At 65.3% G+C, this 25,777-nt stretch overlaps 4 protein-coding genes across 12 annotated transcripts; all 4 read right to left on the bottom strand.

Annotated features, from left to right (window-relative positions):
- Positions 1 to 825: 825 nt before the first annotated feature.
- On the bottom strand, positions 826 to 4,634 carry FUT7 (fucosyltransferase 7). Of its 7 annotated transcripts, XM_043917958.1 has the most exons (4): positions 4,515 to 4,634; positions 3,313 to 3,528; positions 2,501 to 2,612; positions 826 to 2,432 (listed from the first exon to the last, which is right to left on the bottom strand). In XM_043917958.1, the coding sequence occupies exons 3-4, from the start codon at positions 2,511 to 2,513 to the stop codon at positions 1,393 to 1,395; spliced, it is 1,053 nt and encodes a 350-aa protein (XP_043773893.1). In that variant the 5' UTR covers positions 2,514 to 2,612; positions 3,313 to 3,528; positions 4,515 to 4,634; the 3' UTR covers positions 826 to 1,392. The 7 variants fall into 7 exon arrangements, with proteins under 7 accessions (XP_043773893.1, XP_043773895.1, XP_043773892.1 ...); XM_043917960.1 differs by lacking the exons at positions 3,313 to 3,528; positions 4,515 to 4,634 and adding an exon at positions 3,676 to 3,990; XM_043917957.1 differs by lacking the exon at positions 4,515 to 4,634 and having other exon boundaries at positions 3,072 to 3,651.
- A 2,294-nt stretch (positions 4,635 to 6,928) lies between these two features.
- Positions 6,929 to 12,798, bottom strand: NPDC1 (neural proliferation, differentiation and control 1). Of its 2 annotated transcripts, none has more exons than XM_043917099.1 (9): positions 12,527 to 12,798; positions 9,702 to 9,848; positions 8,486 to 8,620; positions 8,225 to 8,398; positions 8,088 to 8,154; positions 7,819 to 7,903; positions 7,651 to 7,730; positions 7,404 to 7,554; positions 6,929 to 7,296 (listed from the first exon to the last, which is right to left on the bottom strand). In XM_043917099.1, exons 1-9 carry the CDS (start codon positions 12,636 to 12,638, stop codon positions 7,228 to 7,230), a joined length of 1,020 nt encoding a protein of 339 aa, XP_043773034.1. In that variant the 5' UTR covers positions 12,639 to 12,798; the 3' UTR covers positions 6,929 to 7,227. The 2 variants fall into 2 exon arrangements, with proteins under 2 accessions (XP_043773034.1, XP_043773035.1); XM_043917100.1 differs by having other exon boundaries at positions 7,404 to 7,500.
- Positions 12,799 to 14,496: 1,698 nt separating this feature from the next.
- ENTPD2 (ectonucleoside triphosphate diphosphohydrolase 2) lies at positions 14,497 to 19,922 on the bottom strand. 2 transcript variants are annotated; one of them, XM_043917098.1, is made up of 9 exons: positions 19,695 to 19,922; positions 18,323 to 18,440; positions 17,579 to 17,729; positions 17,227 to 17,386; positions 16,921 to 17,148; positions 16,349 to 16,603; positions 16,136 to 16,255; positions 15,160 to 15,225; positions 14,497 to 15,056 (listed from the first exon to the last, which is right to left on the bottom strand). In XM_043917098.1, the coding sequence occupies exons 1-9, from the start codon at positions 19,809 to 19,811 to the stop codon at positions 14,853 to 14,855; spliced, it is 1,419 nt and encodes a 472-aa protein (XP_043773033.1). In that variant the 5' UTR covers positions 19,812 to 19,922; the 3' UTR covers positions 14,497 to 14,852. The 2 variants fall into 2 exon arrangements, with proteins under 2 accessions (XP_043773033.1, XP_043773032.1); XM_043917097.1 differs by having other exon boundaries at positions 15,160 to 15,294; positions 19,695 to 19,921.
- A 2,320-nt stretch (positions 19,923 to 22,242) lies between these two features.
- LOC122702571 (dynein axonemal assembly factor 10-like) lies at positions 22,243 to 23,637 on the bottom strand. Its single transcript, XM_043916139.1, has one exon. It carries the CDS (start codon positions 23,589 to 23,591, stop codon positions 22,506 to 22,508), a length of 1,086 nt encoding a protein of 361 aa, XP_043772074.1. The 5' UTR covers positions 23,592 to 23,637; the 3' UTR covers positions 22,243 to 22,505.
- Between the last annotated feature and the right edge of the window lie 2,140 nt (positions 23,638 to 25,777).

Genomic DNA, 25,777 nt, shown 5'->3' with positions numbered 1-25,777 from the left:
GGCGCGGCTGAGTGTGGCCTCTGCACGGGGCGCCTGCGGCCGGTGCAACCGCAGGCTTGGTTCAGCGCCTGGCCAGGTCTGAGCCGGGTGGGGAGGCCCATTCCCAGGGAGGCCAGCAGAGGGCAGGCCCGCCCCTGCCGCAGGAAGCGTCCTGCCTTGCGCTTCTGTGGGCTCCTCCCAACCTCAGTTTCCCAGTTTGTGAATGGGCGGGGCAGACCGAGGGGTGTCGAGTCTGCGCTGCAGAGGGAAGGCTCTAAACGGAGCGCCAGGCCTGGGGAGCCCGCCGCTCCCCACCCCTCCCCAGCGCCTTCCCTGCAGTGGGAGGGGGTGGGGCTCCATCCCCCGTCCTCTCCCCTCCCCCCGCAGCCTGAGGACACTTCCTTCTCCTCCGTCAGGACGTGGGGCTAGGTCAGGACAGGAAGCCACTGCCAAGGGGGAGGGCAGCAGCTTCCTGCTTCCACCTACTGCCCACCCCACCTGGGGCCCTGGCAGCGCCACCCAGAGGCTCAGCGCCAGCCCCCACCCCCCTCACCTGCACACCAGGACCCCCTGGTGCAGCAGGAACCTGGTGCTTCCCCGTGCCCACGCTGCCCCCAGTGAGAGGGAGCCCACATCTAACCGGGCCTCGTCACAGCCTGGATGCGCGCAGCCTGAGAATGAAGTCTCAGGGCGCCCGCGTTTCTGAGCTGGGCCTCTGCTCCCCGCCCCAGGCCTTTCGGGGTGGGGGGGCGTCAGGGCGGGCTCTCTGCTGCAGAGCCTTTCAGGACGAGCCTGGGGGCAGGGGGCAGGATCCGGCCGGGGCGCAAGGGAGGCAGATTCCACGCGTGCTCTGCTTCTGTCTTTATTGGTTGGTGTTCCCTCCCCAGGGGGTGGCAGGCTGCTTGGCTGTCTGGGGTCCAGGCCACAGGGTCTGCATGCCGGGCTCCAGACTGCTCATCTGGGACAAAGGGACCCCAGCTATCCGAGGGCCCAGTTTTTGCCCCCACAGATCTCAGGGGGCATGTCGGTGGCCCCGAGGGCCCTGCCTCCAGCCTCTCTCAGCCCCTGCCCATCTGAGGGCAGCCCTAACCTGCCCAAGACATGATCGAGGTGGGGACGGAGGGCCTGTGTGGCCATCCATCTGATGGACCTCAGCACCCCGCACTCCATTCCTCCCTCCCTGCTCTCGCCTCTGCCTCCAAAGAGTGGCTCCAATACCCAGCAGCCTCCTCCTCCAGGCAGGCTGCCCAGCCACGCCCTGCTTCCCGGCCCCCCACCCCAGCCTCCACATCCGGCATGCGGTTGCCTACGGGGGTCGGGTCGGATGCCACTGGTTTGATTTCAACACCCAGCCCTCTACCCACATGTCCAGCTCCCCAGCCACCCTTCCCTGCCCCCCTCCGCAGGCGGCGCTCAGGCCTGGAACCAGCCCTCGAGGTCCTGGTAGACCTGGCCGCGGGGCAGCTGGGGGAAGCGGGCGCAGATGGCACAGAAGCGTTCTCGCCAGTCGCTGAACAGCCGCACGCGGAACCGGTCTCGCCACGCGAAGTAGCGCCGATAGCAGCTCTCGTTCATGCCGGCGAGGAAGGCGGCCAGCTCGCGGGCCGAGCCGAAGTCGTCCACGTGCACGAAGGCGTCGGGCGGGGCGACGGCCTCGTAGGCGGCCCTCGGGGGGCCCAGCACCACGGGCACGGCGCCGGCCGACAGCGCGTTGCGCCAGAACTTCTCGGTGATGTAGTCCCGGTGCTCGGAGTTCTCGAAGGACAGGTAGAAGCGGTAGCGGCCCACGGCGCGCAGTAGGCAGTCGGCACACAGGGGCTGCCCGACCGCCCGGCCGAACACGTCCACCTGCAGGTGCGGCGCCAGCTGCCGGTACAGCTGCACGCGCCGCTGCCGCTTCTGGAAGTTGCTGATCACCCAGGCAGCCACCCCGCGCTTGGCCGGCAGTGGAGGCGGGGGCCCCTCTCGGGGTTCCAGGCGGCCGTAGGGCACGAAGATGTCCGAGTCACGCCGGTAGCTCAGCACCCAGTTGAAGACCCCCCGGAGGCGGCCGAGGCCGCGGGTGTGGCTGGGCGACTCCATGGAGGCCCACACCCAGGGCTGGCCCTGCGGCCGCTCGGCCAGGGGCAGGCGGGCCCGCTGGGTCTGCAGCTCTCGGTGGTGGAAGACCACAGCGTCGGCGCCGGCCAGCAGGCTGCGGTTGGCGGTCAGGTGGCAGCGGGCCACCCCGTACCTGGCGCAGGTGTCCCCGGGCAGCTCTGGGGGCTGGCTGGCAAACGGCCAGTGCCAGACGAGGATGGTGATCGTGGGCTGCGGGGCCGGGGCTCCCCCGGGGGCCGCCCCGAGCCTCCACCAGAGCCAGACAGCCGAGAGAAGGGCCGCCACAGCCAGGCCCCCCAGAGCCCGGAGGCTCGGAGCGGGGCTGAGCCCTGCAGGGGACACGGGAAGAGAGGCTGTGTCCTTCAGCTCGCCACGGGCCCCGGGCTCCCAGCCCAGGCCTCCCCCAAGGCCAGAGACTCACCAGCATTCTGCATTCACGGCTCCTCAAATCACGGCAGCCACTCCGCGGGAACGCCCTGAAACCACAGCTGCTCCCCTGCACTGGGTACCGCCTGGAAATGCTCTCCTTTCATCTGCTCGGGAGGAAGGCCACCAGAGTATCTTCCCACTCCCGTCCCGCCCCCGCCCCCGCCCCCGGTGACCTTTGACACCACCAGCATCCTAACCCCGCCTCCCCCGCGAGGCCCCTGGCTGCTGGGGGGCGGCGGCCCCCGGAAGGGCATCCAGCCAGGGTTCAGGGCTGTGTCCCCCACCCCTGCCGGCCTCTGGGAAGGCCTGGAGATGACCTGCTGGCAGGCCCGGGGAAAGAGAGGGCCCACCAGGCCTCAGGGAGGGGGAGGCCTTCGCGAGTGGAGGTGGCCCCCACCCGGAAAGGGCGACCCTGACATTGAGGACCCAGTGGCCGCCCGCTGCCCTGCCAGGGGTGCCGCGGAGAGCAGGTGTGCTTCCCTGGGGCCGCTGCCTCCTCGGGCGCCGTGTCATCACCCACTTCCCCCGCTCCCCCCTCTCGGCTCCGCGGTGGGCCCCCAGACCCTCTGGCTGCAGATGCGCTGCGCTCAGCTCCACCCGGGAGGATGAGGTTTCTCCCTGCGTTGCTTCTAGCCAGGCCTCTCCATGCCACCCACCCCTGCTGCCTCGAGGACACCTTTGTCCTGGAACCCGGATTCCCCGGGAGGGGCTCCGTCGCAGGGCCCACAGAGGGCCCCAGCGCAAGCCCTCGATGGGCAGCGCCAGGCTGGGCCTGGCTCCTGGGGGGCTGGGGGGCTGCCACACCTTCCTTCCCCACCAAGGGCGCCGGTCGCAGGAGCCCCGGCCTGGGTGGCCTTGGGTCTGGCCAGGCCCGGAAGAGACGCGGGAACCTGGGCTGGGACGCTGCCCTTGGGGGCTCCAGGTCTCTTCCTCCCGGCTCCACAGTCCCGAGCGGGGGAGTACGGAGGGGGCTTTCCAGGCTGGAAAGGGAAGGAGTCGCTGTGTCCCTGACGTGGGCACCTGCTCCAGGAAAAGCAAGGCTGCAGTCCAGAGGCCCTCTCCCCGCCCCGCCGTCCGCCAGCCGTGGGGCCAGGCGTGGAGGCCCGGTTCCTTCCCCTTTTGCCCTGGCTCCGGCCCACTCAGCTCTTGGTCACTAGCTTCCCTCACCCCAGCCGGATGTGGCCGGCAAGGCCCAGCCCTGGCGCTAGCGTCCTGAGGGCCTCAGGCCGGTCCAGTTCTTGGAGGCTGCAGGTTGGGTGTCACGAAAGGAACGCCGGCCTGGAACCTTCAGCAGGCCTGCCACCCAAGCCGTCCTGGGGGCCGCCCTTCACCCTGTCCTCTCGGGCTCCTGGGACTACCAGCCTGTCCCAGCTCCCTTCTCCCAGTGAGAACCAGACTGTGTCCAGGACGGGAACTGAGGGGCCATCAGCACACCCGTGGGGGAGACAGAGGCTGGTCCGGGAGAAGGGGGGCACTCTGGCCCCTGTGAGGCTCCTCACCCCTAGCAGAGGCTCTGAGCGGTAGTGGTGAGGCTCTTGTGCAACACTGGGGGGCGGGGGACGCAGGAGGAGGGCCATGGGAACTCTCGGAAACCATCTGGTGGCCGGTGGGGTGGATGCAGCATCGGGCCCCGGCCAGAGCGGAGGGCGGCTGGCACCCCTGCCCTTCCAGCACCCAGCGCTCAGGGAGATGACCACGGTGGCCCTGGACCTGGGTCCCACCCAGTGTCTCTTTCCTGGCAGGGGCGCCCCCGAGGACCCCACCCCTCTGCCTGTGGCAGGCACCCCGAGGGCAGCAGGGGAGGGCAGGAAGGAGCCGCCCCCCACAGACCGCTGGCGACCTGGCTCCTGGTGCCAGGGCCTCTGCCCTTCCTGTTTGCACTGCCAGGTGGCGGGGGCTCTGCCAGCGCCACAGCCACACCCGCAGCCCGCTCCCTTCCTGGGTGGGCTCGCAGGAGCCGCCCCCACCCTCGCCTGGGGTGCCCCCGGGGCCCCTTGCACACCTACCCGCTCGGGGAGCAGCCAGGGCCCCATTCATGAGAACATGCTTGCTGGGAAATGGGGCTCAGGGTTTGGCCAGAAATGGGTCAGAATGAGAGATTCTCAGCGGAAAAAAGAAAGAGACGGGCAAGCCTGAGTCAAAGGGAAAGTGGGGCCTCTTGCCAGCTCGGTGCCAGGCCCCAGAGTCGACGGGGTGCAGGCGGGCACTCACCTCCGGCTCAGCCGCCCATGAGCACCTGGGACCCGGAACACGCGGTCACCCCCGCAGACCAGCTGCGTGTGGCGCTGCTCCAGGACCAGCCTCCCGGGGGGACCCGCCTGGAGGGTCCCTAACTGGTCTCCAGGGCCCAAGGGAAGAGGATCCCCCTTCCAGAGGCCTCTGCAGTGAAACCAGGGCTGGCCGCTGGTCAGGGATGAGGGACCAGGGCCTGGGACCGGGCCCCTCAGCCCACTCACCGGGCTCTCGGCCCCACGGAGCCCACTACCTGCTCCCGCCACTGGCCCCGGTGAGCTCAAGCAGAGCAGCCAGACTCCTGCAACCGCTGCTGGAACCAAGCCCCCCCCCAGCCCCCTGCCAGCCCAGGGGGTGGGCGGGTCTGGAGCCCCCATGCCGCACACACACCTCTGCCGCCTGAGCGGCCCTCGGGGCTGAGCCGGGACAGGCTGTGGGGCGCAGGGCCCTGCAGGGGGCCCGGCAGGCCCTGGAGCTCCCCCTGGATGGGATGCGGCCAGGACCTCTGGCCAGGTGGGAAGGGCAGGAGGGCTAGAGGGGCTGGCAGCCTCGGGTGGTCTGCGGTGAGGCTGAAGGCAGCCGCCTGCTGTGACTGCCGCCCCCACAGCTGCACCCGACCTGGGGCCCCCTTGGCCAACTGCCAGCCTCTGTGCACCCCTCTTCCCCAAGGGGCTCCCGAAAGCCCTGGCCTCAACGCTCTCCCTGGAGAAAAGCGCCCCCTGCTGCCCTCGCCCCCTCCTGCAGGAGCCCGCGGCCGAGCTCCGCCACCAGGGGGCGCTCCGGGCCCGTGGCCCCACTCGGCTGGGCTGGGCCAGCCCTGGGGGCAGACAGGTGTGCTCTGGCCCTCTGGCCCTGAGGCACCCCTCAGGCTGCGGCGGGGTGTTCCCTCCGCCCCACCTAGGCGCTGCTGTCTGGAAGGAGTCGGTGGTCCACCAGGGCACGTGGGTGGCTGTCCTCTGCCCAGGTCAGAGCAGCACGAGGCTGCAGGGGCAAGTGCCAGGACTCCAGGGACAGAGCCCAGGGCTCCAGGGCAACCTTCAGTCCTGGGTCTGCAGGGTTCAGCCGGTGACTGGCCTTTACCCTTAAGGGAGGCCTTGACCTCTCTGTCCCCCAGTTTTCTTTGTGGCCGTTCCCCCTCATGACATGGACTAAGTAACAGGGGACAGGGGTTCTCGACGCGTTGCCCACATGCCACCCTGCGCTCGTTCCCAGCTCCCTGTCCCCACCCCCGTCCATCTCCCACATCTCCCATCAGCGCACCAGAAGGACACCGTGGCTTCCCGCTGGGGGCCCGCCCGAGGCCATAGCCCCAGAGACACACTGCTTTAGCAGAGCCACTAGCTCTAAGGAGGGCCAACCCGGCTTCCGCTGCCCAGCCCCACCTGAGAGACCAGGCTGCCCCAAGCGGACCGTGTCCACCCCCTGCAGGGCTGCCCCACCAGGAGCCAGAGGTCTGGCAACCTCGGAACCCCACCCTGAGGACTCACTGAGGGGCTTCTGAACCCCACCCCCCATTCCTCCCCAGGCTTGGTGGGGCAGACAGGCCTGACCCCCACCCTGTCTGCACCAGGCCCCCACTGCGCCATGGGCCCCAGAAGCCCCTCCTCCCAGCCCAGTATCCTTGTCACTTCTGAGCACAAAACTTGGAGCCCACTCTGGGGATTCAGCTGAAGGTCACCTCCCCCTCCACTGGCTTTCCTGCTCCTTGGTGGGGGGTTGGGGTCAGCTGAGAGGTGCCTCCTGACATTCGGGGACCCCACCACCTCTGTCACCTCCGCTGCCCACCCTGGTCTACCCGCCTGTGTGTCGCCCAGGTTCCTCTGCCTGGCATACCCCCTACGTATGCTGCAGGGGCTCTTGAGTCCCCGTGGTCCCGCAGTAAGCCCACAGACAGGCTGTGCAGCCCAGCCCTCCTGGCCCAGGTGGACGCAGGGCGGGAACGGAGGCCTCAGTGTCCACTCCCAGCCCTTCTCATCATGCACAGGATGGGGTGTTTGAGGGAAGAGCGCCAACTCCAGACTGGCCTGGCCATGCACCCATAATCTCCCCTCCCCAGCCCTCTTCCCCAGCGGGCGGGGACAGGGTCTTCCCAGGCTGGAGGTGCAGCAGAAGGCCCGAGGACCCACTCCAGGTTCCATCCACCATGGCCCACTGTTGGGGGCGAGGTCAGTCTCTAGAACACTCAGGCAAAGGTTTGAAATGTACTTTAATTGGCTTGTCTCCGGTATTACCCACCCATGCCTGGTCTCGGGTTCTCCTCCTCCCCTCGACTGGGGGGTTCCACACTTGAGGGGACAGGCGCAACAATGGGGCACAGGCAGGCAGGAGTCCGCCCCGCGAGGAGTTCCTAGCCGCTGGGGCCCCACGAGCAGGCGTGCGTCAGGACACCCTCTCTTTAATGGGAAAGGGCGGGTGCCCTGCTCCTCCCCACCAGTGGGCATCACGTCCTCGAGAGGGTGAGCGAGAGGGTGGGCGTCAGCCTTCGGGTCACTGCAGCGGGGGCGCAGACAGCGAGGCATGGTCGAACAATGGGTTCCGAACCTCCATCTCTCCCGTCTGCGAACGCTGGCGTTAGGTGGGCCCAGAGCAGGGGAGGGACCGCCCTCCGCCGCCCCCTGCACCCCTCCCCCGGCCCGTGCGCCCACCCCCAGCCCCGCACTCACCGGGGCCAGGCCGGGGCACTCGTACACCGTGAAGTCGCCGTCCTCGTTCTCCTCGTCGGAGGAGACGGAGTCCAACTCCTTGGGTGGCTCTTTATGCCTGGGTGGAGGGCAGGATCGCTGGGTGCCCCTCACCCTGCAGGTGCCAGTGGCCCTGGGCAGAGGGCAGGGGGTGGAGGTGGGCAGGGCTGAGGAGGAGGCAGCAGGCCCCGGAGTGGGTGGGTGGGCCGCGCTGGGCGGGGCTTCTTACCGCTCCAGGCATCGCATCTGCTGCCTCTGGTGTTGGTAGTGGTACATCTCGGCACTGTGTGCCAGGCGCTGATCCCCGGGCTGCGGGAGGGGGGAGGCGGGAGGGTCAGGCCCGGACAGGAGGGAAGGGGCGGGGCGGGGCGGGGCGGGGCAAGGTGGGGCCACGCACCGAGATCCCTGGCGGAGCTGGGGAGCTGGGCGCCTGTGGGGCCGCGTAGTCGGCCTTCTGGGTCAGGCGGATGTCTCGCTGCAGCCTGCGGGGAGCAAAGAGACCCTCGGGGTCACCCTCCTCCCCAGCCCCGCCCCTTTATACCAGCCCCGCCCACCAGCCCCGCCCGTCACCTTTAGCCACCCCTTTAGCCCCGCCCCTCCTCTTTAGACGATTCCCGCCCGCCCCCCCGCCCGGCCCCGCCCGGCCCCGCCCCACCCCGAGCTCACCGCCACCAGAAGAGAGCCGCCACCGCCAGCGCGGCCGCGCCGGCCACGGAGCAGGCCAGGATCAGCACTGCAGGGAGGGGGCGCGGTGAGGGCAGCCTTCGGGGAAGGACCCCGCCTCCCCGCCCGGCCGGACCTACCAAGTGTGAGGCCATCACCGCGCCCGCCCCGCGGCTCCAGGGGGGACACGTGCACAGGCCCGGACGACACAGCGGGGCCCAGGGAGGGGCGAGGTGTGGGCGCCGGGGCTCCCCGCGCGGAGGGGAGGCCCAGGTCCAGTCCCCGGCCTCGCTCGGAGAGCCCCAGGGTGGCATCTGCAGAGAGACGGCAAGTCAGCACAGCAAGACGGGCTGGGGCCAAGGGTGTGGGGAGTCGGACAGGCGCGCGGGTCAGGGTCTCACCCGCCTCCGGGGGCCGCTGTTGTCCCTCAAGCTGGGGTGGGGCCTTGAGCCCGGGGCGCCCCGCCTCCTGCCGGGCTAGCTCCTGGGCCAGGAAGTCGATCTCCTCTTCCAGTCTGGGCCGCGGCAAGCCCTCCCCTGGCGAGGGTTAGGGGCCATCAGCTGGAGAGGCCCTGAGCCCTTCCTGGCAACACCAGCTACAGGTGGCCTTCCCAGAGAGAGCGGGAAGGCCCATCCGCTAGCCAGTCCCAGGCCTGGGTCTCCTCCCCGCAGGCTCCTCCTAGGCCCCAGGAGCCAGAGGACCGGGTGCCAGCCACAGGCCCTGGCCATCCTAGTTGCCATGGTGACAACTGTAGGAACTGTGTGTGCTGCAGCTCTCAGGGAAGTAGGCAGGGGGCAAGTGCCGGGGAGCACGCCGAGGCCAGGAGGACAGGGCGGGGTGCCGGCCCTCTCGCCACCCACTACCCACAAAGCAGGGACAGTGCGTCACCGGGCCACGTGGGCCTCCTCGGCCAAGGGGGGCAGGACTTCCCGAGGGATGCGGAGGAGCCCCGTCCTAACCCCCACCTCTGCCTGGTCACCAGGAGGAAGGGAGGGCAGCGGCCGGGGTGGGACTGTGGACGGGCCTCCCCGTCCCAGACAGAGGCTCCCAGGAGACACTGGTGCTCAGCATCCGCAGAGCAGATCATGTGCCTTCAGGAACCATATACCTGTGGCCAGGAACGTGCTCCTCCAGGAAGCCCCTCCCACCCTGTCCAACTCTTCAGCCCCCACAATGCCCTCTGTAATGTGCCCCATCACACCTGAAGTCACTCTGGCTGGCACCATCCCAACAGACGCTGGGTCAGGGCAGCACCAGGGCATTCAAGCAGACAGGAGTGATGGAGAGAGAAGGGATGCTGGGCAAAGAGCAGAGGCAGCTCGGCAGGGTGGAGAGCTGGGTGCCTGACTCTGAGGAGACTCAGGCCTGGGGAACGCTGACCTTGTCTCTCCCGGGATCACCCTGGCACTTCATGCTGGGGACCTGTGGCCCTGGGAAGGGTGACTGCCCCAGGCCCCAGCCCACTGCCCAACTCTGCCCTGGTGCCATCCGGAAAGGGTCACCAGGCCACTTGGAGAGAGATTGGCAAGTCCTGGCATCCACAAGGTGCAGGACACTGTGGAGGAGCAGTGCTGAGGAGGGGGCCAAATGTACCAGGTCGGGGGGAGGAGCCCGTACCCAGAGGCTGGCGCATCCTGGGCACACAGAGCCCCTGCCGATCCTCCTGGAAGGGCTGGAGGCAGGGCCCACAGACATGTGCACCCGGGGGGCACCGTGCCCGCCTCTTCAGGGCACAGTCCAGGCTCCCAGGACAGGCAGCGGCATCTGGAAAGGAAGCAAAAGAAGAAAAGGGTCTCGGCGGGCTTGACTCAGCCCCTGCCCAGAAGTGGTGCCGCCTTGGCCGCCCCGCCCCCACTCCAGAGCTGGCCAAGCCGGGCTCCGGCCATTGTTCTGGGCAGGCCCTGCCTCCCCGGCATCAGGGATCAGAACCAGGAAGACAAACAGTCCTGACACTTATCGGAACTCCCTCGCCCCACCCACTCCCCAGAGGCCACTGCCCAGGCTCAGGCCAGCTTTCCGCACGGAAATGTCCCTTGTCCTCCTGAGAACACAGAGCTCTCCTGGGCCGTGCAGCCCTCCAAGCCCTGCTTCTGGCCTCAAGCTGACCCAGAGCAAGCCTCTCACCCAGCCAGGGAGCCCCAGACAGTGGGGCCCTGGTCTCTCTCTTGTCCCCTCAGGGCTGCCACTCAAACCTTATCACGACATCCTACAGCCCTAGAAAGCCCGGCCGGGAAACGGCCCAGATCCAGTCGCTCCGCCACATCTACCTTCTGGCTCGTCCCGGCACAGAGAGGGGCTGCTGGGGACGGGCAGGGGAGAAGCCTGGGGTGGAGCCTGCCGGCCTCACTGGCTCCAAAAACAGAGACCAGGCAGGGGCAGGCCTGCAGCCAGCGCTGCCAGGGGCTGAGGAGCCTGAACCACGGCAAGGAGGCCGCTTCTAATTCGGGGCCCAGACGTGCGTGTGCCCTGTACACACAGCCGTGGCTCCCAGCCTGATGCTGGGGAGTGGAGGGCAGTGGCCCTCTCAGCCTCAGTCTCCTCTCTGGATGCAGGTGAGAACCTCCACACTGGGGAAAGTCTCAAGGCCTGGACACTGGCCCCAGTCACTAGACAGCAGAGCCTGGGGAGCCACGGGGAGACCCAACAGGACTGTCAATCATGCCTAGGGAGGTGGGGGTATCTTGGAGGACCAGGACTGGTTCCCTCTGCCCAGCCCCCCCCTGCAGGAGGGTGACATGTCAGCCTGTCCTCCAGACTTCAGCTAGCCTGACTTGGTTTCCTCGGTAACCTGATACAGCCCCTCGGCTGTAGGTATCCCTTGGAGGAAGTTCCAGCAGCTTCTACAGCAGGTGGGCAAGTGGGCTGGGGCTCCCCTCCCAGGGATCCCACCTCCTGCACAACCTGGGTCGGCAGGCGCCAGTATCAGTGCTCTGGACCCAGGGCTGGGGCTGGTTAAACATTAAGCCTGTGCCAGCAGGTCTGTCTAGACCCCACCCACCAGCTGGGCCCCCAGGGAGCCAGGCAGTCCCAGCCCCTGGTGCTGAGAACCCGGGGTGCACTGACCCGGGCTAGGGGCCTGTGTTCCAGAGCTGGCTCTCGGTTCTGGGCTCCAGGGGTCTCCCTTCACTCCCCGCCCCCCGCCACAGGAAGCCGCCGGTGCTGGCTGTTGATCCTGGGAAGGTCCCTGCTCTTAGAGTGTGGGACGAGGCCCCAGGAACAACGGCACCGGGAGAGCGGCTGGCATGCTGCCCCGAATCTGGGCGAGCACAGAGCTGATGAGCTGCTGGGGCAGCACCCGGCCTCCCCGTCTCCTCGGGAGCCCCACGCTGCACAGCCTGGAGCCAGGCTGTCAGCAGGAGGCCTCCACCACTCCTGGCCAGCCATGCCCTGGACCTCAGGCCTCCTTGGGGCCTCCTCTGGTCAGGCCAGGTCCCTGTCCAGGGGTGCTGTGCCCAGGAAGAAGCCTGCCCTGCTCTGGCCTCTTGATGCCGCACATGCAGACCACACCACCCAGGTTAGCATCCCAGCTGCATCACATATTGGTCACTTCACCTCTCTGTGCCTCAGTTTTCTCATCTGTGATATGGGCTAAAGGCAGCACCTATCCTATGGAGCTGCTGGGAGAAATGGGGCCTGGGTACAGAGCCCCCTAGTCCTGCCTCCTGGGAGGGTGCGCTCGGGATTCTGGTTCCTGCAGAACTCTGGAGCCTCAGTGCCATCTGGGAAGCTGGCAGGGTCTCCCAGGACCCTGGGCTCATCCCTCTCTGCCTGAATCTGCCCTGGGGGGTGCCCCCACCGCCAGGCACAGAAGACGGAATGCAGCGGCCCTGCAGGGCAGAGGGTGAGTGAGGAAGCAGAGGCTGTGAGTTCCTCCCGCCCCCAGTGAGGCCAGAGCAAGCCCCGAGGCCTGGGACGAGCTGTCAGATGCCCGCGAAACTTCAGACGCGGCCACAGCAGCAAAGCAAGGTGCGTGTCCACCACCCGAGAGGCAGGGACAGACCAGCGCTGCGGCTCCTGCTCCAGGACGGCCACCAGCAGGAAGGCCAGCAGGCACCGGAGACGCGCGCACAGAGAGACGCCAGTGGGACCGGCTCCAGGCCACGGCCCGCTCCGAGACAGCCCGCCTGCGACACCGACCCACCGGCTCACGAACCCAGACAAAGACAAGAAGCGGATGGACTTCAGGTTCGCCGCCAAGGAGCCCGGAGAATCCCCGTCCAGAGGAGTCCCTCGGCGGTCCGGCGCCGCGCCCTTCCCGCCGGGGACTGTTTACCCGAGCAGGGCCAGGCGAGGCCGGCGGGGCCTGCGAGGCCTGCGGGCCCAGACCAGGGCGGCGGCGGCGGCGGCGGCGAGGGTGAGCGTGGCGCCGCGCGGCCAAAGCCCCACCCGGCGACCCCCGACCCCGGGGCGCCCCGCAGCCGGCTGCCCAGCGCGTAGCTCACCGGAGCGGCCGGCGGCCGCACCGCGCAAGGCCGCGCCGAGGACGAGGCCGGACAGCAGCAGCCGCAGCAGCCTCAGGTGCCGCGGGGAGGGCGGGGGCACAGGCGTCGCCATCCTTCAGCGCCGCGGCCGGGGCAGCATGGCACCGCGCGTCCCAGGGCCGGGCGCGGGGTCGGGGCGCCGGGGTAGGCGGCGGCGAGGAGGGGGCGGAGGCCGGAGGCGGACGCCGAGGAAAACAGGCGGCGGCGGCGGCGGCGCTGACGCTGCGGCAGAGGATCCGGGCGGGGGCGGCGAGGGCGCCGAGTCGGAGTGCGCCTGCGCGCCCCACCTGCGGAGGCGGGACCGCCGTCAGGCTGCGCCCCCCCTCGGATTCCGAGCCCCTCCTCGGCCCCCGGCCAGCCCTCCGGGCGCCTCTGCCTCTGCGGCCTCTGCAAACCGGACCTTCTCCAGGCGGCGCACTGGCTCGGGCTGGGTCCCCCGGGATGCGCCTCCCCAGCCGATCCCTCTCGGGCTGATAACTCCCACCCACCGCCCCCCACCCTCCTGGGGCGGAGGATCCGCCTGGGTCTGGAGGGACACCAGGCGCACACAGCTGGGCAGGCGCAGGGGGACGCGCAGGTGTACCCGGAGGCCGACCAGGCATTCAGACGCACGGCAAAGGCACACACAGGCGCACAGGACTAGCCCGGTGCCGGTGGCCACTATGACTGGAGTGGGACGGCCGCTCCCGGTGAGGCCACCAGGGGGCAAGAGTGACCTGGAACGGCTGCTGACAGCCAGCGGGGAGCTGTCCACGGTGCCCAGGTGACAGCCTGTTAGCTCCGGGGTGCCCCACGACGGCAAGCACTGGGGTGCACCCCCTCACCCCACCTACTGCCTCCTGGGAGCGCAGCCTCCGCGTCCCACCTGGAAACCTCCCAGGCTCCCGTCCCTGAGAGGTCAGGGCGGGGCCCCCGCCCCCGCGCGTGCTCCTCTCGGCTCTTAGAGTCTCAGAACTCCGAAGATGGGGTTGGCGGCCCTCAGGTTTGTGAAATGCTCAGAATCTGGCAGACGTGTATGTAGGGTGTGCGGGTGTGTGTGTGTGTGTGTGTGTGCAGAACAAGGACCACCCCCGTCCCCTACGAGGCACTGATCAGACAGAAATAGTGTCAGAGCTCACTTCCCAGAAAGTGGGGGGGGGGGGGCGGAGAGATGCAGGCAAGACCACGCCTGCCTGCCACTCGCGGGAGACAGGGCCTGGGGAGCGGCTGCCCGAGCGGCAGGTGGAGCGAAGTCTGTGCGGTTGTGCGGCTTGACCAGAGCCAGGCTCTCTGCAAGGCTCATCCTCCTGAGCAATGGGGCCCTGCGTCCCTCCTGGCCCTGGCTCCCCCCACACCACCCGCCTCCTGTGGAGGGTTTGCCCCCTCCTTCCCCCCACCTCCCTCAGTGTCTTGAGCACCGCCTGAGAGGCCTGCGTGTTCAGTCGTATTCATGGGATTTTCCCCGGGCACGATTACTGGAGTGGGTTGCCATTACCTCCTCCAGAGGATCCTCCCAGCCAAGGGATTGAACCCACGTCTCCTGCGTCTCCTGCATTGCAGGCGGATTCTTTACCGCTGAGCTGCTCAGGAAGCCTCCTTGAGCACTGCCTGCAACTTAGGCAATCGCTTGGCCCCATCACTCCCTCGTCTGCCATCCCCACCCCCACCCTGGCCAACCTGAGACCAGGGCCCAGGCTCCAGTCTGGCAGGAGTCTCAGGAACTCTGTTTTAGAGCAGCCACCAGACAGCTACTCTAGGCCACGGTGGTGCAGCAAGGGACCAGAGTCAGCACTCCCCCAGCCTGAGCCCAGAGAGGAAGGAAGTAGGAAGATCCAGGGTCCTCCCCCGGGACCAGAGTGGGGGGTGGGGGGGCACCTGTGTGGCCCACACAGCTGGGGCAGCGGAGGAGGGAGGCAGCAGAGGCTCCGCCCCTTGGACATTCTCGCCACTGCTCTACGAAAATCCTTTTATTCAATATTAAAAAATGTGTACAAGTAGGCCCTGGGCTGTGACCCTGACCCTCCAATACCCAATCCTGGGTGGGAGGCGTCCTCAGAACTCCACTCCCGGGGACCAGACTCTGCTCTCACAGCCTGAGGACCCCCAACCTCAGTTAGAGGGGGAGCAGGAGGCCTTGAGGTGAGACCAAGGCTGGAGTTGGGGGGGCTGGGTTCCCTTTGCCCATCCTGACCGGATGCCGGTGTCGGCACTGCCTTGATTCTGGGGTGCATTAGGGCAGAGACGTTGGTGGCGGGGTGGGGTGAGGGGTGAGGGGATATAGAGATGGGGGGCTTGGCGCTGGGGGCCCCTAGATGGTGCTCGCCCACTTGGTGGAGCGCGCCTGCTGCAGCAGGAGGGCAAACGCGGCCAGGAGCATGGCGGCGAAGAGCAGGAGGAGGACGACCCAGGAGCTGAAGTCTGTGCCTTTGCGCAGCCCAGGAGGGTCAGCGGGGATCAGGTTGGTCAGGTTCAGCATGTAGCCAAGCGCCCAGCCGACCGCAGTGTCCCCGGCCTGCGGGCCACAGGTCCGGCCTGAGCTTCTGCACAGCCCAGGCGGCCCCGCCCCTCTGCACCGCGGCCCGGGTGGCCCCGCCCCTCCGCTCCCGGGTTCCCACCTTTTTCTGGAAGGTCACGTCTCCGAAGGAGAGCTCGTCGAAGCCGTATCCGCGGCTCAGCAGCTGCTGCACGAACATGGCCCCGGCACAGTAGTCGGGCAGGCGGGCCCGGTCGTCCGGCGCCCGAGCCTGCAGCTGGGACCCAAGTGGGAGACTCTAGGGCCAGTGACCCCCCCGGAGGTCTCTGCCCCACCAGACACAGGAGGGCAGTGCGGGGCTGGAGACGGTGCTGCAGGTCCCAGAAAGAAGCAGGCAGGGCTCTCCCCTGGGCAGGAGCAGCCTGACCTCTGGATGGCAGCGGTGCCGTGCCTGTGAGGTTGAGGCCAGGGGACAGCGGCATGGCCCCTGGGAGCAGGGGCTGCAGCGGGCTTGGAGAGGTCAGGGGAGCAGAAGCTCCCAGCTTGGCCCTGGGTGCTGGGCTTGCCCCACCTGCCCGAGTCTGCCTGGGACTAGACACAGAGAGGACAGGACGAGCCCCACAGACACGCGCGTGTTTCTCCGGAATCACCTCCTCCTCCGCAGGCCCAAACCCCTCCGTCTTACTTCACCTGGGACCGACACAGCTGTTTTCCACTCCTGACTCCCCCAAGCCGTGCCTGTTCTACCTGCTGAGTTTCCCCGGGTCCTTCTACTTCTCCCCGGGTTGTCTGTTCTCCCCCACGCTCTCCCAGACACATTCTTCCCTGCCCTGTCCACTCCACACTCCCTGCTGCCCCAGGGCCTTTGCACTGGCTGTCCCCTCCACCCTCCAGATCCTGGATCTGGAGTCAGGCCTCAGAGAGGCTTCTGCAATCCCATCTCATCTGACTGCTGGGTTCCCAGCTGTAGCCTGGCCACTTTTCAAGTCTGATTGGCACTGTGTCCCCACACCCTTCTACTCACAGGGCAAAAGAAAGATCGGGAGGTCTGATGCCGGCTGACAGAAACCCCAGCACCACCCTGCACAGCCCTGGTGGAGTAGGGGGGCAGGCCTCACCTCACTCCATGTCTGGCTACAGACGGTGACCACAGCCGCCTCTAGTTGCTGCAGAGTTGCTACGGGCAGCCCCATCACCGTTCTCAGGAAGTCCACCGTGTAGAAGAAAGCAGAGAAGGCCTGAAACGCGGGGACAGTCACACTGTGGCCAGACCCCAGGCACCTCAGGGCACGGCACCCCCCCCCCCAACGCTTCCTGTCCTCTGGACTCACGATAAACTTCCCAGCCACAGGGGGCTGGAAGACGCCATTGAAGGAGCATCTGGAGAAGCGGCAGGAGGAGGAGTTAAAGAGCTGGGAGACGAGGCCGTGGCACAGGGCAGGGTTGCTGCTGCCCGCCAGGCTGACCCTGGCGCTCCTGTTGAAGGCCTGGGGCCGCTGGGCGGCGGTGCAGGGCGACTCATAGATGTCCCGGAGCATCACGTGGGTGGAGTAGCCCTGCGGCCAGCAGGGGTGGGGCCCACGGGTCTGGGGAAGACGAGGGTGTGCATCAGTTCCGCTCTGAGCGTTACCAGCCACACCCGCCCTAGGACCCTTGGAGGGCCACCCCAGAGGACAGCATTTCTTCTCAACACATGAGCTATCCATGGCTCCCCCTCGCTTCCTGGACAAAACCCAGAGCACTTGGCTAGGCAGTGTAGGTCCTCTGAGAGCTGGCCCCAGCCCTCCTTACTCACTTGGGATCCTGGAGAAGCCCCGCTCTGGCCACGCTTCAGGCTCTGCTCTGGGCCCTTGGCCCCCACTTTCCCCGAGCCCTACTTCCAGGAGGACTCAGTAGAGGGTACCTGGACTGCACTGGCCAGCAGCCTCCGCAGGACCTGGTCACGGCCGTAGCAGAGGAAGCTATGAGTGTACACTCGGTAGCGCTGGCCGTAGAGCCGGAGCTGGACCTCGTTGGCCGGATCCTCCGCGGGGCTGGCCGTCTCGAAGGTGATCTGTGTGGAGGCGCCCCCCAGGTCCATGGCCCCCAGCGTCCCCTTCCTTGGCCGGAACCACCGGCCCACCCAGCCGTACTGTGGGGAGTGGAGGTTGGGGTCAGCCAGCGGGTGGTGCCCACACCCCCGGCTCATCGGGCTGGCCGCCGGGCCCACCTTGATGAAGTTTTCCAGCAAGTAGTTGATGGTCACCCAGCCAAACACGCCCTCATCCTGGCCTGAGAGGATGCGGGCACCGCGGAAGTCAAAGGGGTACTGGGTCAGCGTCTGCGTCACGGCAGCGAGCACATTGGCTGAAGCCTCTGGACTGGTCAGGCTGTGACACAGGGAGGACTTCAGAGTCCTCCCCAGGTGGCCGTGATCCTACTGCTGGGGTGCTCAGCGTCTGCCCAGCCAGCTGAGGGGCCCCAGCCTAGGGCTGCTGCTGGGGGTGTGCAGGGCCCACCCTGGGCTCAGGCTGCCATGGTCCCCAGGGCCAGGAGGTCAGCAGCCAGGGAAGGACACTCACTTGAGCAGGCGCATGCCCGCCGTGGCTCCCAGGTAGAGCGGCGTGCCCGCGTGTCTCTCCTTGGGCACGTCCCGAAGCGCCTGGTTCAGGCATTCCACGAGGCTCTGCCCAGCCCCAGAAGGGTTGTCAGCATAGCTAGAGATGCCCCCACCTGGAGGGAGGCAGCAGGATGGGCCTGGTGGGCAGCCTCTAGGTGGTCCGCAGGCCAGCAGGACTGGGGGGGCTTGTGCTCCCAAGCCAGGTGGCAGCTTACACCAAATTTCCCAAATTCAATTCTCAGAGACGCCCGGCTCAGAGATAAAAGGGCTGCCTGTGGGCCACCCATGGTTTCCGAGCCGCCACACCCACACCAGTGGGTGTGCACACAGGTGCTCGGACAAAGCCCTGGGTGTTGTCCGCCCGGCCCGGCCTCCCCGGGGCCTGCCTGGGTGTGCCCACCAGCTCCTCGGGACCCCTCCCGCTCTACCTGGGGTGTAGAGCCAATCTCGGGCCAGGCAAGGCCCAAACCTTCCAGATGTTCCCTGGGGCTTCTTTTCTGGGAACTGTCCACAGCCATTCCGAGACCCAGGGACACAGCCTCCCTTGGGGGGGGCTCCTGCAGCTCCTGCCTGGAGTGGCCCCCTGGCACCAAGCAGAGGGGTCTGACGGCCCGAGTCTGCAGAAGCTGAGACCAGGGAGGGCTCCCGAGGCCCCACAGTGAGCGGGTATGCAGTCGGGGGCGTCCAGCGCTCAGGGGACCCTTACCTCGCACGTCACAGGAGCTGTGCTGGCCCACGATCCCTGTGTCGTTCTCTTTGTCCGCCGGCCACTTGTAGATGAACATGGATGTGTGGGAAGAGCCCGCGTCCAGGACGATGCCATACTGCGGGTGAGGGGGGAGGGTCAGCCTTAGGAGTGGGGCAGGGCGTGAAGCCATGCCCTGTGGCTCTCTCAGCTATCTGGCCCACCCTGCCCGACCCTGTGTCCAGACTGGAAGCTTCAGAATGAAGTTCTGAGGCTCCGAGAAGGCCGGGACAACTGCCGGGACACGGCTTGGTGGGCAGAGATGGGGGTGGAGGACCATCGGCCGTGCCCCCGCTGACTGCAGGAGGCGCAGTCAGAGTCAGGGGTCGGGGGCCACCCTGGGAGCCCTGGCCGGGGGCCTGAGGCCCTCAGGCTGCAGCAAGAGCCCCTCAGACCGGCCCTTCCTTCCTTCCAGCCCTCCATCCCGCCTCTCTGATCTCTGCCGCATCTGAGGATGTGAAATGGAGGCCCCAGGGAAGCCAGGACCGAGGCTGATCACTGGCCAATGAGCAGAGGCCCCATCCCTGGGCCTCAAGGGCAGGGTCAGGGGAGCGCAGGGGTCTTTCCTGAGGGTCAGAAGATGACAGCACCCAGCTTGCCAGAACCGCTTTCTGGCACCTGCCCCAGGGGCCTGCATTCCAGCAGGGGGAGCCTGGAACGCCAGGAGCAGAACCAGCCAGCGGTCCGGCCTCGCCCCACCCCACCCCAGCCGGGGGTCTCCCCTGGCAACAGAGCATTCACTCTGCATCCCCAGCGCCTGGGGCTGCGACTGCCCGCCTCCACCCAGGCACCAGACTGACCCTCAGTGCAGTAGAGGGTTAAGGGAGCCCAGGCTTCCGGAGGTCGAGTCTGGCGGGGGCGGGTGGGGGAATCAGGCCCAGTCCGCTCCAACTTTTTTTTTAGGACCGGCCAGGGCTGCCCCCGCACCGTGAGAGCCAGCGGCGAGGTTGGGGAGGGGTCCCTGGGCCCAGCGCCTGTCGCACCCCATCTGGGCCAAACCCCGAGGGAGGCCGAGTGTGCTGGGGGCGCGGCCCGGCCACGGCCTGGGCCCTGGGGGTGCGGGGAGACTCCCCGTCTGCCGCTCCGAGACGGCTCCGCGGCGGGCGCAGCGAGCAGAGATCCCGGCACTTCGGCCTCCCGCACCGCGTCCCCCGGAAGCGCCGCTGCAGCGCCCTGGGCCGGGGCCGGAGGGCGGCTGAGGGGCCCGGACCCCACCCCGCCGGGCCGGCTGCGGAGCGCGCGGGGTCCCGGCTGCCACGCGGGCGCAGCCCGGCCCAGCTCGGTCCAAGTCCCCGCGGACTGCGCCGGGCTGCCCGGGAGCTCGAGCGTGCACCTTGAGGGCGGGCGGCTCCCGGATATCGCGGGTGGGGACGCACAGCAGCAGGAGGCCGGCGAGGCCGGCGGCGGCCAGCAGCAGCGGCGGCAGCAGCGACAGCGCCTTCCCGGCCATGGGTGCGCAGGCGGGCCGGGCGTGCACGGCGCGGCGGCTGGCAGCCTGGAGGCCGAGCGAGGTCGGGGGACCTCGGGGTTGGCACCCGGGGCGGGGACCCGTCCGCGGAGGCCACGCCCACTGCGGGATGGGCCGCCCACTTCCAGCCTGCCCCGAGCGCAGGTGAGAGTCTCGGTTGTTGAGTCACCCGCACCGCCCCTCTCGGCGTCCCGGCCTCAGCCCAGGCGCCCGGCTCGCTGCCCACTTTCCCCTTCCTGTCTGCTCTGCCCCAGAGTCATCCCTCCTGACAGGACCCCCACCCCAACCTCTAAGAGCCTGCCAGCCACGCTGGGCCGCTGGGCACTCCCGCAGGACCCAGAGAACACCCTGCCCTCTGAGGCCTTGGCCTGGCGGCCTCCTGGGCGCACTTGTTTGGAGGGTCCTGCTCCTGGAGAGCCGGCTCTCCCCTGGCCTGATCCTGAAGGAAAGAGGCACTACCCCAGCTGCAGGAACCACGGGGGCTCCCGGCTGGGTCCCTGCAGGGGAGGGCCGACCTGCCCGCGGTTCCCACCCAGTCCTGGGCTCATGGCAGGGCACCGTGCCAGTCAAGCCCCAGGATACTGTGCTGACCCAGGCTGGGCCTGCCTGCCCTGGAGGTGCTGAGAGCTGAGAGTTGAGGGCCAAGCAGGGGGAAGCCAGACATACTTCACACGGTTCCAAGGAGACGGGTGAGGATGCAGGCAGAGAGCAGAGCGGGGAGCCCACAGTCCCACGGAGCCTGGAGACAGGGAGCCCTGTTCAGGGGCCTGGGGCCCCCCCACCACTCCCCAGCGCAGGGCCCTCGCCCAGGAGCCCAGAAGCCTGGACCGGGGAGGAGGGGCCTCTGCACAGGAGGCCTCATCCCGTCGGCCGTGGGGCGGGGCGGGTGGGAGACGGGCCGCAGGCTGGCCGGTGGGCACACTGGGGGGTGGACAAGTGCTTGACTGGCCGAAGCCCCAGCTCTGCCCCTGCACCCCACAACATGTCTGGTTGCTCTGCTCTGAACCCCTATGCCACCCTGCGTGCCACCCTGGCCAAGCGTCACCCCTTACCCGGGCCAAGGGCCACCCCCACTTTGTGCAAAACGGGAATTCCCACGGCAGGGAGCTGTGTGGCAAGGCCACCCAGGAGTGCCAGCAACAGTGGAGGGGGGAGGGGCCCAGAAGGACAGCCTTCGATGGGCACAGGGTCTGGGCAGTGGCGCGGCCGGCTGGAGCCGGAGGGGACAATCGGGATTGCCGGGCCGGCTGCCCAGGCTGAGGGTCTGGTGTCTCGGGCCCAGCAATGGAGCCTTGTTCCCAGCTCAGGACCCGCGGGAAGGGTGGGAGCCCCGGGACCTCGCTTGGCCTCCCCAAACCTTCCTGGCTGGGGCCCAGCAGAGTCACTGGGTGCGGCCGACTCAGGGCTCCAGGCCCTGGTTTCCCGCCAGCTCCCCCACCAGCCCTCCCACCCCAGGCCCTTTCTTCCACCCCGGAAGGTTCGGAGGAGGGAGAGGCCGGCCGTTTAAGGCTGAGAAGGAGGAGACAAAGGCAGCCCAGAGGGAGCCTGGCAGAAGCTGGTGTGCCGGCCGGCCGGCCCTGACTGCCCCCAGCCCTCGAGGCCCGAGGGGAGGGGGCCACAGGGACGAGGCCTGGCCCCCATGCTCATGCCAAGGGCCCAGACCAGCCTGGGGAGAGCCAATGGGAGGAAGTGGGGGCATGGAACAGCCATGGCGAGACGGGAGCGAGTTCTCCCCACAGGAGCCGGGGCAGGACCGCCTTTTGGCCTAGAGACTCCCTTCGACCACGACCACTGGACTCTGGAAGGCAGGCTGGGGGCAGGCGACAGGGAGGCCCTGGCAGGGAACCTCCTCCTCTGGGAACCTCGGCAGAGGTGGGGCTCCAGATGTTCTGCACATGCTTGGCCCTGGCTCCAGGCAGAGGAATGTGGCTGCAGAGGGGTGCCAGGAGAGGGCCTGGGGGAGGGTCCACAACCCGCTGCCCTCGCAGGACCCAGACCTCCCGGGGAGGGGTCCCGGCGGCCAAGGCCGCCACCGCCCCTGCCTCCGTCCCCTCGTGGGGAGTCACGGCCTCCTGTGGCTGAAACTCGTCGCCACTCACTGTGCTGGAGAAGTCACTCAGCAGACGTCTGCGGGACCCTCTGAGGACCAGGCCCCGCAGGCTGTGTGGTGTTCGGGAGGACCCGCCGCCTGCCGGGGAGGGGTGCCTCACGAGGCGCCGCAGACACATGGCAGGTGCAGCCCCGGGCCGGTGGCAGAGTCCTGTTTGGGGGCTGGCGTATCACAGAGCCCTGACCGGCCTGACCTGGCCCAACCTTAGTACTGCTGACTCCCTTGCTTTTGTTTATAGCTTTCCACCCCTCGATGCATCTCTAAATAATCTATTACGCTGTTTTTCCTTTTTTTTTTTTTTTTATAGAAAAGTTGCAACTTTTTATTAGAAATGGAGGGGGGAGAAACAGAGTTGGCTCTGGAGACCTTGGTACTCCATGTGCAACAGCAAACCACCACCCAGTCAGGACGCTGGTCAGGCCGTGTGACCTTTCACAGCCAGAAAGAGGCTGGCCCAGAGGTTTGTCTGGGGCCTTTTCCCATCAGTCAAACCGCACTTTGTTCAGTGAGGGTTAGAGGATCCCAGAACGTATTCTACATTCTCTGAGTATTTGCTTTGGAGGGTTTCAAGTCCAAAGATCAATTTTTTGGAGTTTTGTAACGATCAGTACTCTCACCGTTTGGTCAAATGAACTACAGATGCACAGACCTCTCTTATCTGGACTCCAGTCCAAACTTGAAATGGGCTGAGTAGACAACGTAACATTCTGCAGAAGGCTGACGGAACCTGCAACTCCCATCTCTACACCCTCGGAATCTTTCTTTGATCGCTGAATCGGGTATTCGTACTTCCAGAGGTGCAGGCTGCCGGCGCCCCCCGCTGTCAGGAAGACCTCCCGGTTCTGGGGCAGGTGTCGGACCTGCCACACAGTAGATTTATGAGCCTTTTCTGAAACAGAAGCAAAACCTTTGGTTGGATGCTGTGTTCTCATGTCAAAAACATGAAACTTTCCTTCCAGAGATGTAGCTACTAACTTATTCATACTTATGTCTTTTCTGTCAAACTCCAAGCTACACACCCCATTTTTTATATTTGTCTCCCACCGTAAGGACATATTTCTGAGATCAAACAGCTTGATGTCTCCGTTGTCGTAGCCGGCACACACGACACGTTCCTCTTGATTATAAGCGTTGCCAAATGCCACAGTCCAACAGTCTCTCTTGTTTTCTCCTTGTACAGGTTCCATATTAGCAACAGGATCATCTTTCTGCCTTGGGTCCCACACCTTTACAGTTCCATCTCGGCTGCCAGTCACAATTTCAGGGGCCCCTTCCCCAATTACAAGTCCACCAACACCATCTATAGTATTTATAATTTCTTTATGGCCCTTTACAGAGTACACCGGGACCTCTGGAGCTTCCAAATTCCATATATGAAGGTTTCCAGCAAAATCTCCAGTGGCCAGATATCTCTGCTGTAAAGATGTTGCGCCAAATGTTCCACATTTAATGGGTTTGGCCTTTTCAATCTCCCGCAGCAGCTTTAGGTCCCCTTGCTGGATCTCGTACAGCTGAATGACGCCGGTGCCCCGTGCGAAGTTGCCCATGGTCACAAATTTGGCACTGCAGGGCATCCACTTACAGTCAAACACCGTGTAATTGAGACCCTTCTGGATATGCGAGATGATCTGAGGCTTCTCTAAGGCCGACATGGTTCAGCCGAGAGATTTCGCCTCCGCCAAGCGGGACTCGGCCGACAAACCCTGAGAAACTAACCTGGAAACCAGAGTCCAAACGTTCTCCTTTTTTTTTTTTTTTAATGTATTGGAATGCTCTTCTGGAGTTTGCTTCGTCCTCTGCCTTTGGATTTTTGAGATTTGTAACGCTGACAAGCGAAACACTGTCTTCTGGTACGAGGGTCGCAAACCTCACATTTCATAGTGGGTGTGTTCGTGGTCCTGGCGTCAGGCTGTTTTCACTAAGATTGCTGCTACACACACTTGCACACGGGCCTTTCCCTGGGGAAGAGCTTGGGAGCTGGGGACCAGAGCACGCGTGCGTTCGGCGTCGCCCGCCAGTACCGCCGTTTACAGCACGGCAGCGCCACCTGGTGGCCTCAAGGGCGCGCGCCACTGTTTTGGTTGGTATTCTGCAACTCTTGGGTTTTTAAAAAAAAAAAACACTTATGTATTTATTTATTTGGCTGCGTCAGGTCTCAGTTGCAGCATGTGGGACCGTCACTGTCGTGAGGGGTTTTTCATTGTGGCTCATGGACTCTGGTTGAGGCGAGCGGGCTTCAGGAGATGCTGTCCGCGGGCTTAGTTGCCCGAGGCGTGAGGGGTCTTTGGTCCCACACCAGGGATCACACCTGCGTCCCCAGCATTGCAGGGCAGATTCTTAAGCATTCAGCCACCTGGTCTCTCCAGGGAAGTCCCCTGCAACTCTTGGATTTTTGAGACGCTGGTGAGAAAGAAATCTCTTTGAGCTTTTCATGCTGTTTCATCAGTTACTAGAGAAGTCGAGTGTTTCTTGTGTTCCGTGAAGCATCCGTTTGAATCTTTAGTTCATTTTCCGGGGATGGTTATCTTTTCCTTGCTGATTTGCAGGGCTTTTATGCACACTCTGGCCGTGAGTCCTTTGCGGTGAAATCATGGGAGCTCTTGACTAGTCTGACGCATCGGTTTTCTGCTCTGTCCTCTGCCCCCTCTGGGTCTTGTGTGTGTAATCTGCCATGAGGTGTTTATCCACTGCTAGTGGATTGGCGTGATTTTGTTTAAAATCTCGTTATTGTCTGCTTTATTTCTGCAGCATTTGTTGTTATTTCTGGGTTTTTTTTAATTCCTAACAAACATCATTTTTTAAATTTATGTCTTTTATTCTTCACTAATCCAGGCAGATGTTTCTGCACTTTGCGAGTTTTCTCAGTCAAGTTTTTGCCCCTTTGTGGATGTTTTATATCACACGCGTGAGAGCATGGGTCCCCAACCAGGGGTCAAACCCGCACCGCCTGCACTGGAAGCACCAGGTCTTAACCCCGAGACTGCCAGGGAGGTCCTTGGATGCTTGTTTTCTATTTCACTATTTCCTGCCTTAATCTTTATTATTTATACTCAGATATGACTTTACGTGAGCAGGAGTTTTCGCATCTCTTTCAGCGGTGACCCAGCATCAAGAGAAATGTCAGGTTCATGTACGTGCATGCTAAGTCACTTCAGTCGTGTCCGACTCTTTGCGACCCCATTAGCCCGCCAGGCTGCTCTGTCCATGGGATTCTCCAGGCAAGAATACTGTGGTGAGTTGCCATGCCCTCCTCCAGGGCATCTTCCCCACCCAGGGATCGAACCCGTGTGTGTTATGCCTTCTGCGTTAGCTGGCGGGTTCTTTACCACGAGAGCCGCCTGGGAAGCCCTGTCAGGCACATATGTACACTCAACAAAAATGTTTTAAACTGACGTGTTACCATTTCTTCTATATTCTGTGCATTGGTTCCTTCTTCCAGAATCTGAAGTTCAGTGCTTAATTCATGCTTTGCAAGGCTTCTTCTTTCCTAGTGTAAATGTCTAAATGTCTGTACATTTCCCTCTGGTCTCTGCTTTTGATGCACTTTTTGTCTTCATTTACCTTTTTTTTCCAGTTTCATTGTGATTTCTTATTTGACACATGAATTGCTTAGATATGGGTGTGTTTTTTAAATTTCTTTTTTCATGTTTTTTCTTTTTTCCTTTTTTGATTGTTTCTTTTTGCTTTTGCTTTGTTTTGGATTTGTTTTTCTGAGGACATGTGTGTGTCTCAAAACCCAGAAGTCTGGGCTTTTAAAAAAAATTATTTATTTGGCTGCACTGGGTCTACGTTGCGGCACGCGGGACCTAGTTCCCTGACCAGGGATTGAACCTGGGCC

Source organism: Cervus elaphus, chromosome 11 (genome assembly GCF_910594005.1).
Source record: "Cervus elaphus chromosome 11, mCerEla1.1, whole genome shotgun sequence".
In the NCBI taxonomy this organism is placed as follows: domain Eukaryota; kingdom Metazoa; phylum Chordata; class Mammalia; order Artiodactyla; family Cervidae; genus Cervus; species Cervus elaphus.
The sequence above is the reverse complement of the archived record's forward strand: the minus strand, read 5'-3'. Positions and strand labels throughout refer to the sequence as shown.

What these genes read in the sequence shown, in the direction of transcription:
- LOC122702571 (XM_043916139.1), bottom strand. Translation starts at nt 23,591, where the DNA reads ATGTCGGCCTTAGAGAAGCCTCAGATCATCTCGCATATCCAGAAGGGT.
- ENTPD2 (XM_043917097.1), bottom strand. Translation starts at nt 19,811, where the DNA reads ATGGCCGGGAAGGCGCTGTCGCTGCTGCCGCCGCTGCTGCTGGCCGCC. An exon ending in GCGGGCATGCGCCTGCTCAA is followed by an intron (nt 17,387 to 17,578) that starts GTGAGTGTCCTT and finishes CCTGTGTCACAG; the next exon opens with CCTGACCAGTCCAGAGGCTT. An exon ending in TGCTGGCCAGTGCAGTCCAG is followed by an intron (nt 16,604 to 16,920) that starts GTACCCTCTACT and finishes CGTCTTCCCCAG; the next exon opens with ACCCGTGGGCCCCACCCCTG.
- NPDC1 (XM_043917099.1), bottom strand. Translation starts at nt 12,638, where the DNA reads ATGGCGACGCCTGTGCCCCCGCCCTCCCCGCGGCACCTGAGGCTGCTG. An exon ending in ACAGCGGCCCCCGGAGGCGG is followed by an intron (nt 8,399 to 8,485) that starts GTGAGACCCTGA and finishes GTCTCTCTGCAG; the next exon opens with ATGCCACCCTGGGGCTCTCC. An exon ending in AGTGCCCCGGCCTGGCCCCG is followed by an intron (nt 7,297 to 7,403) that starts GTGAGTGCGGGG and finishes CAGCGTTCGCAG; the next exon opens with ACGGGAGAGATGGAGGTTCG.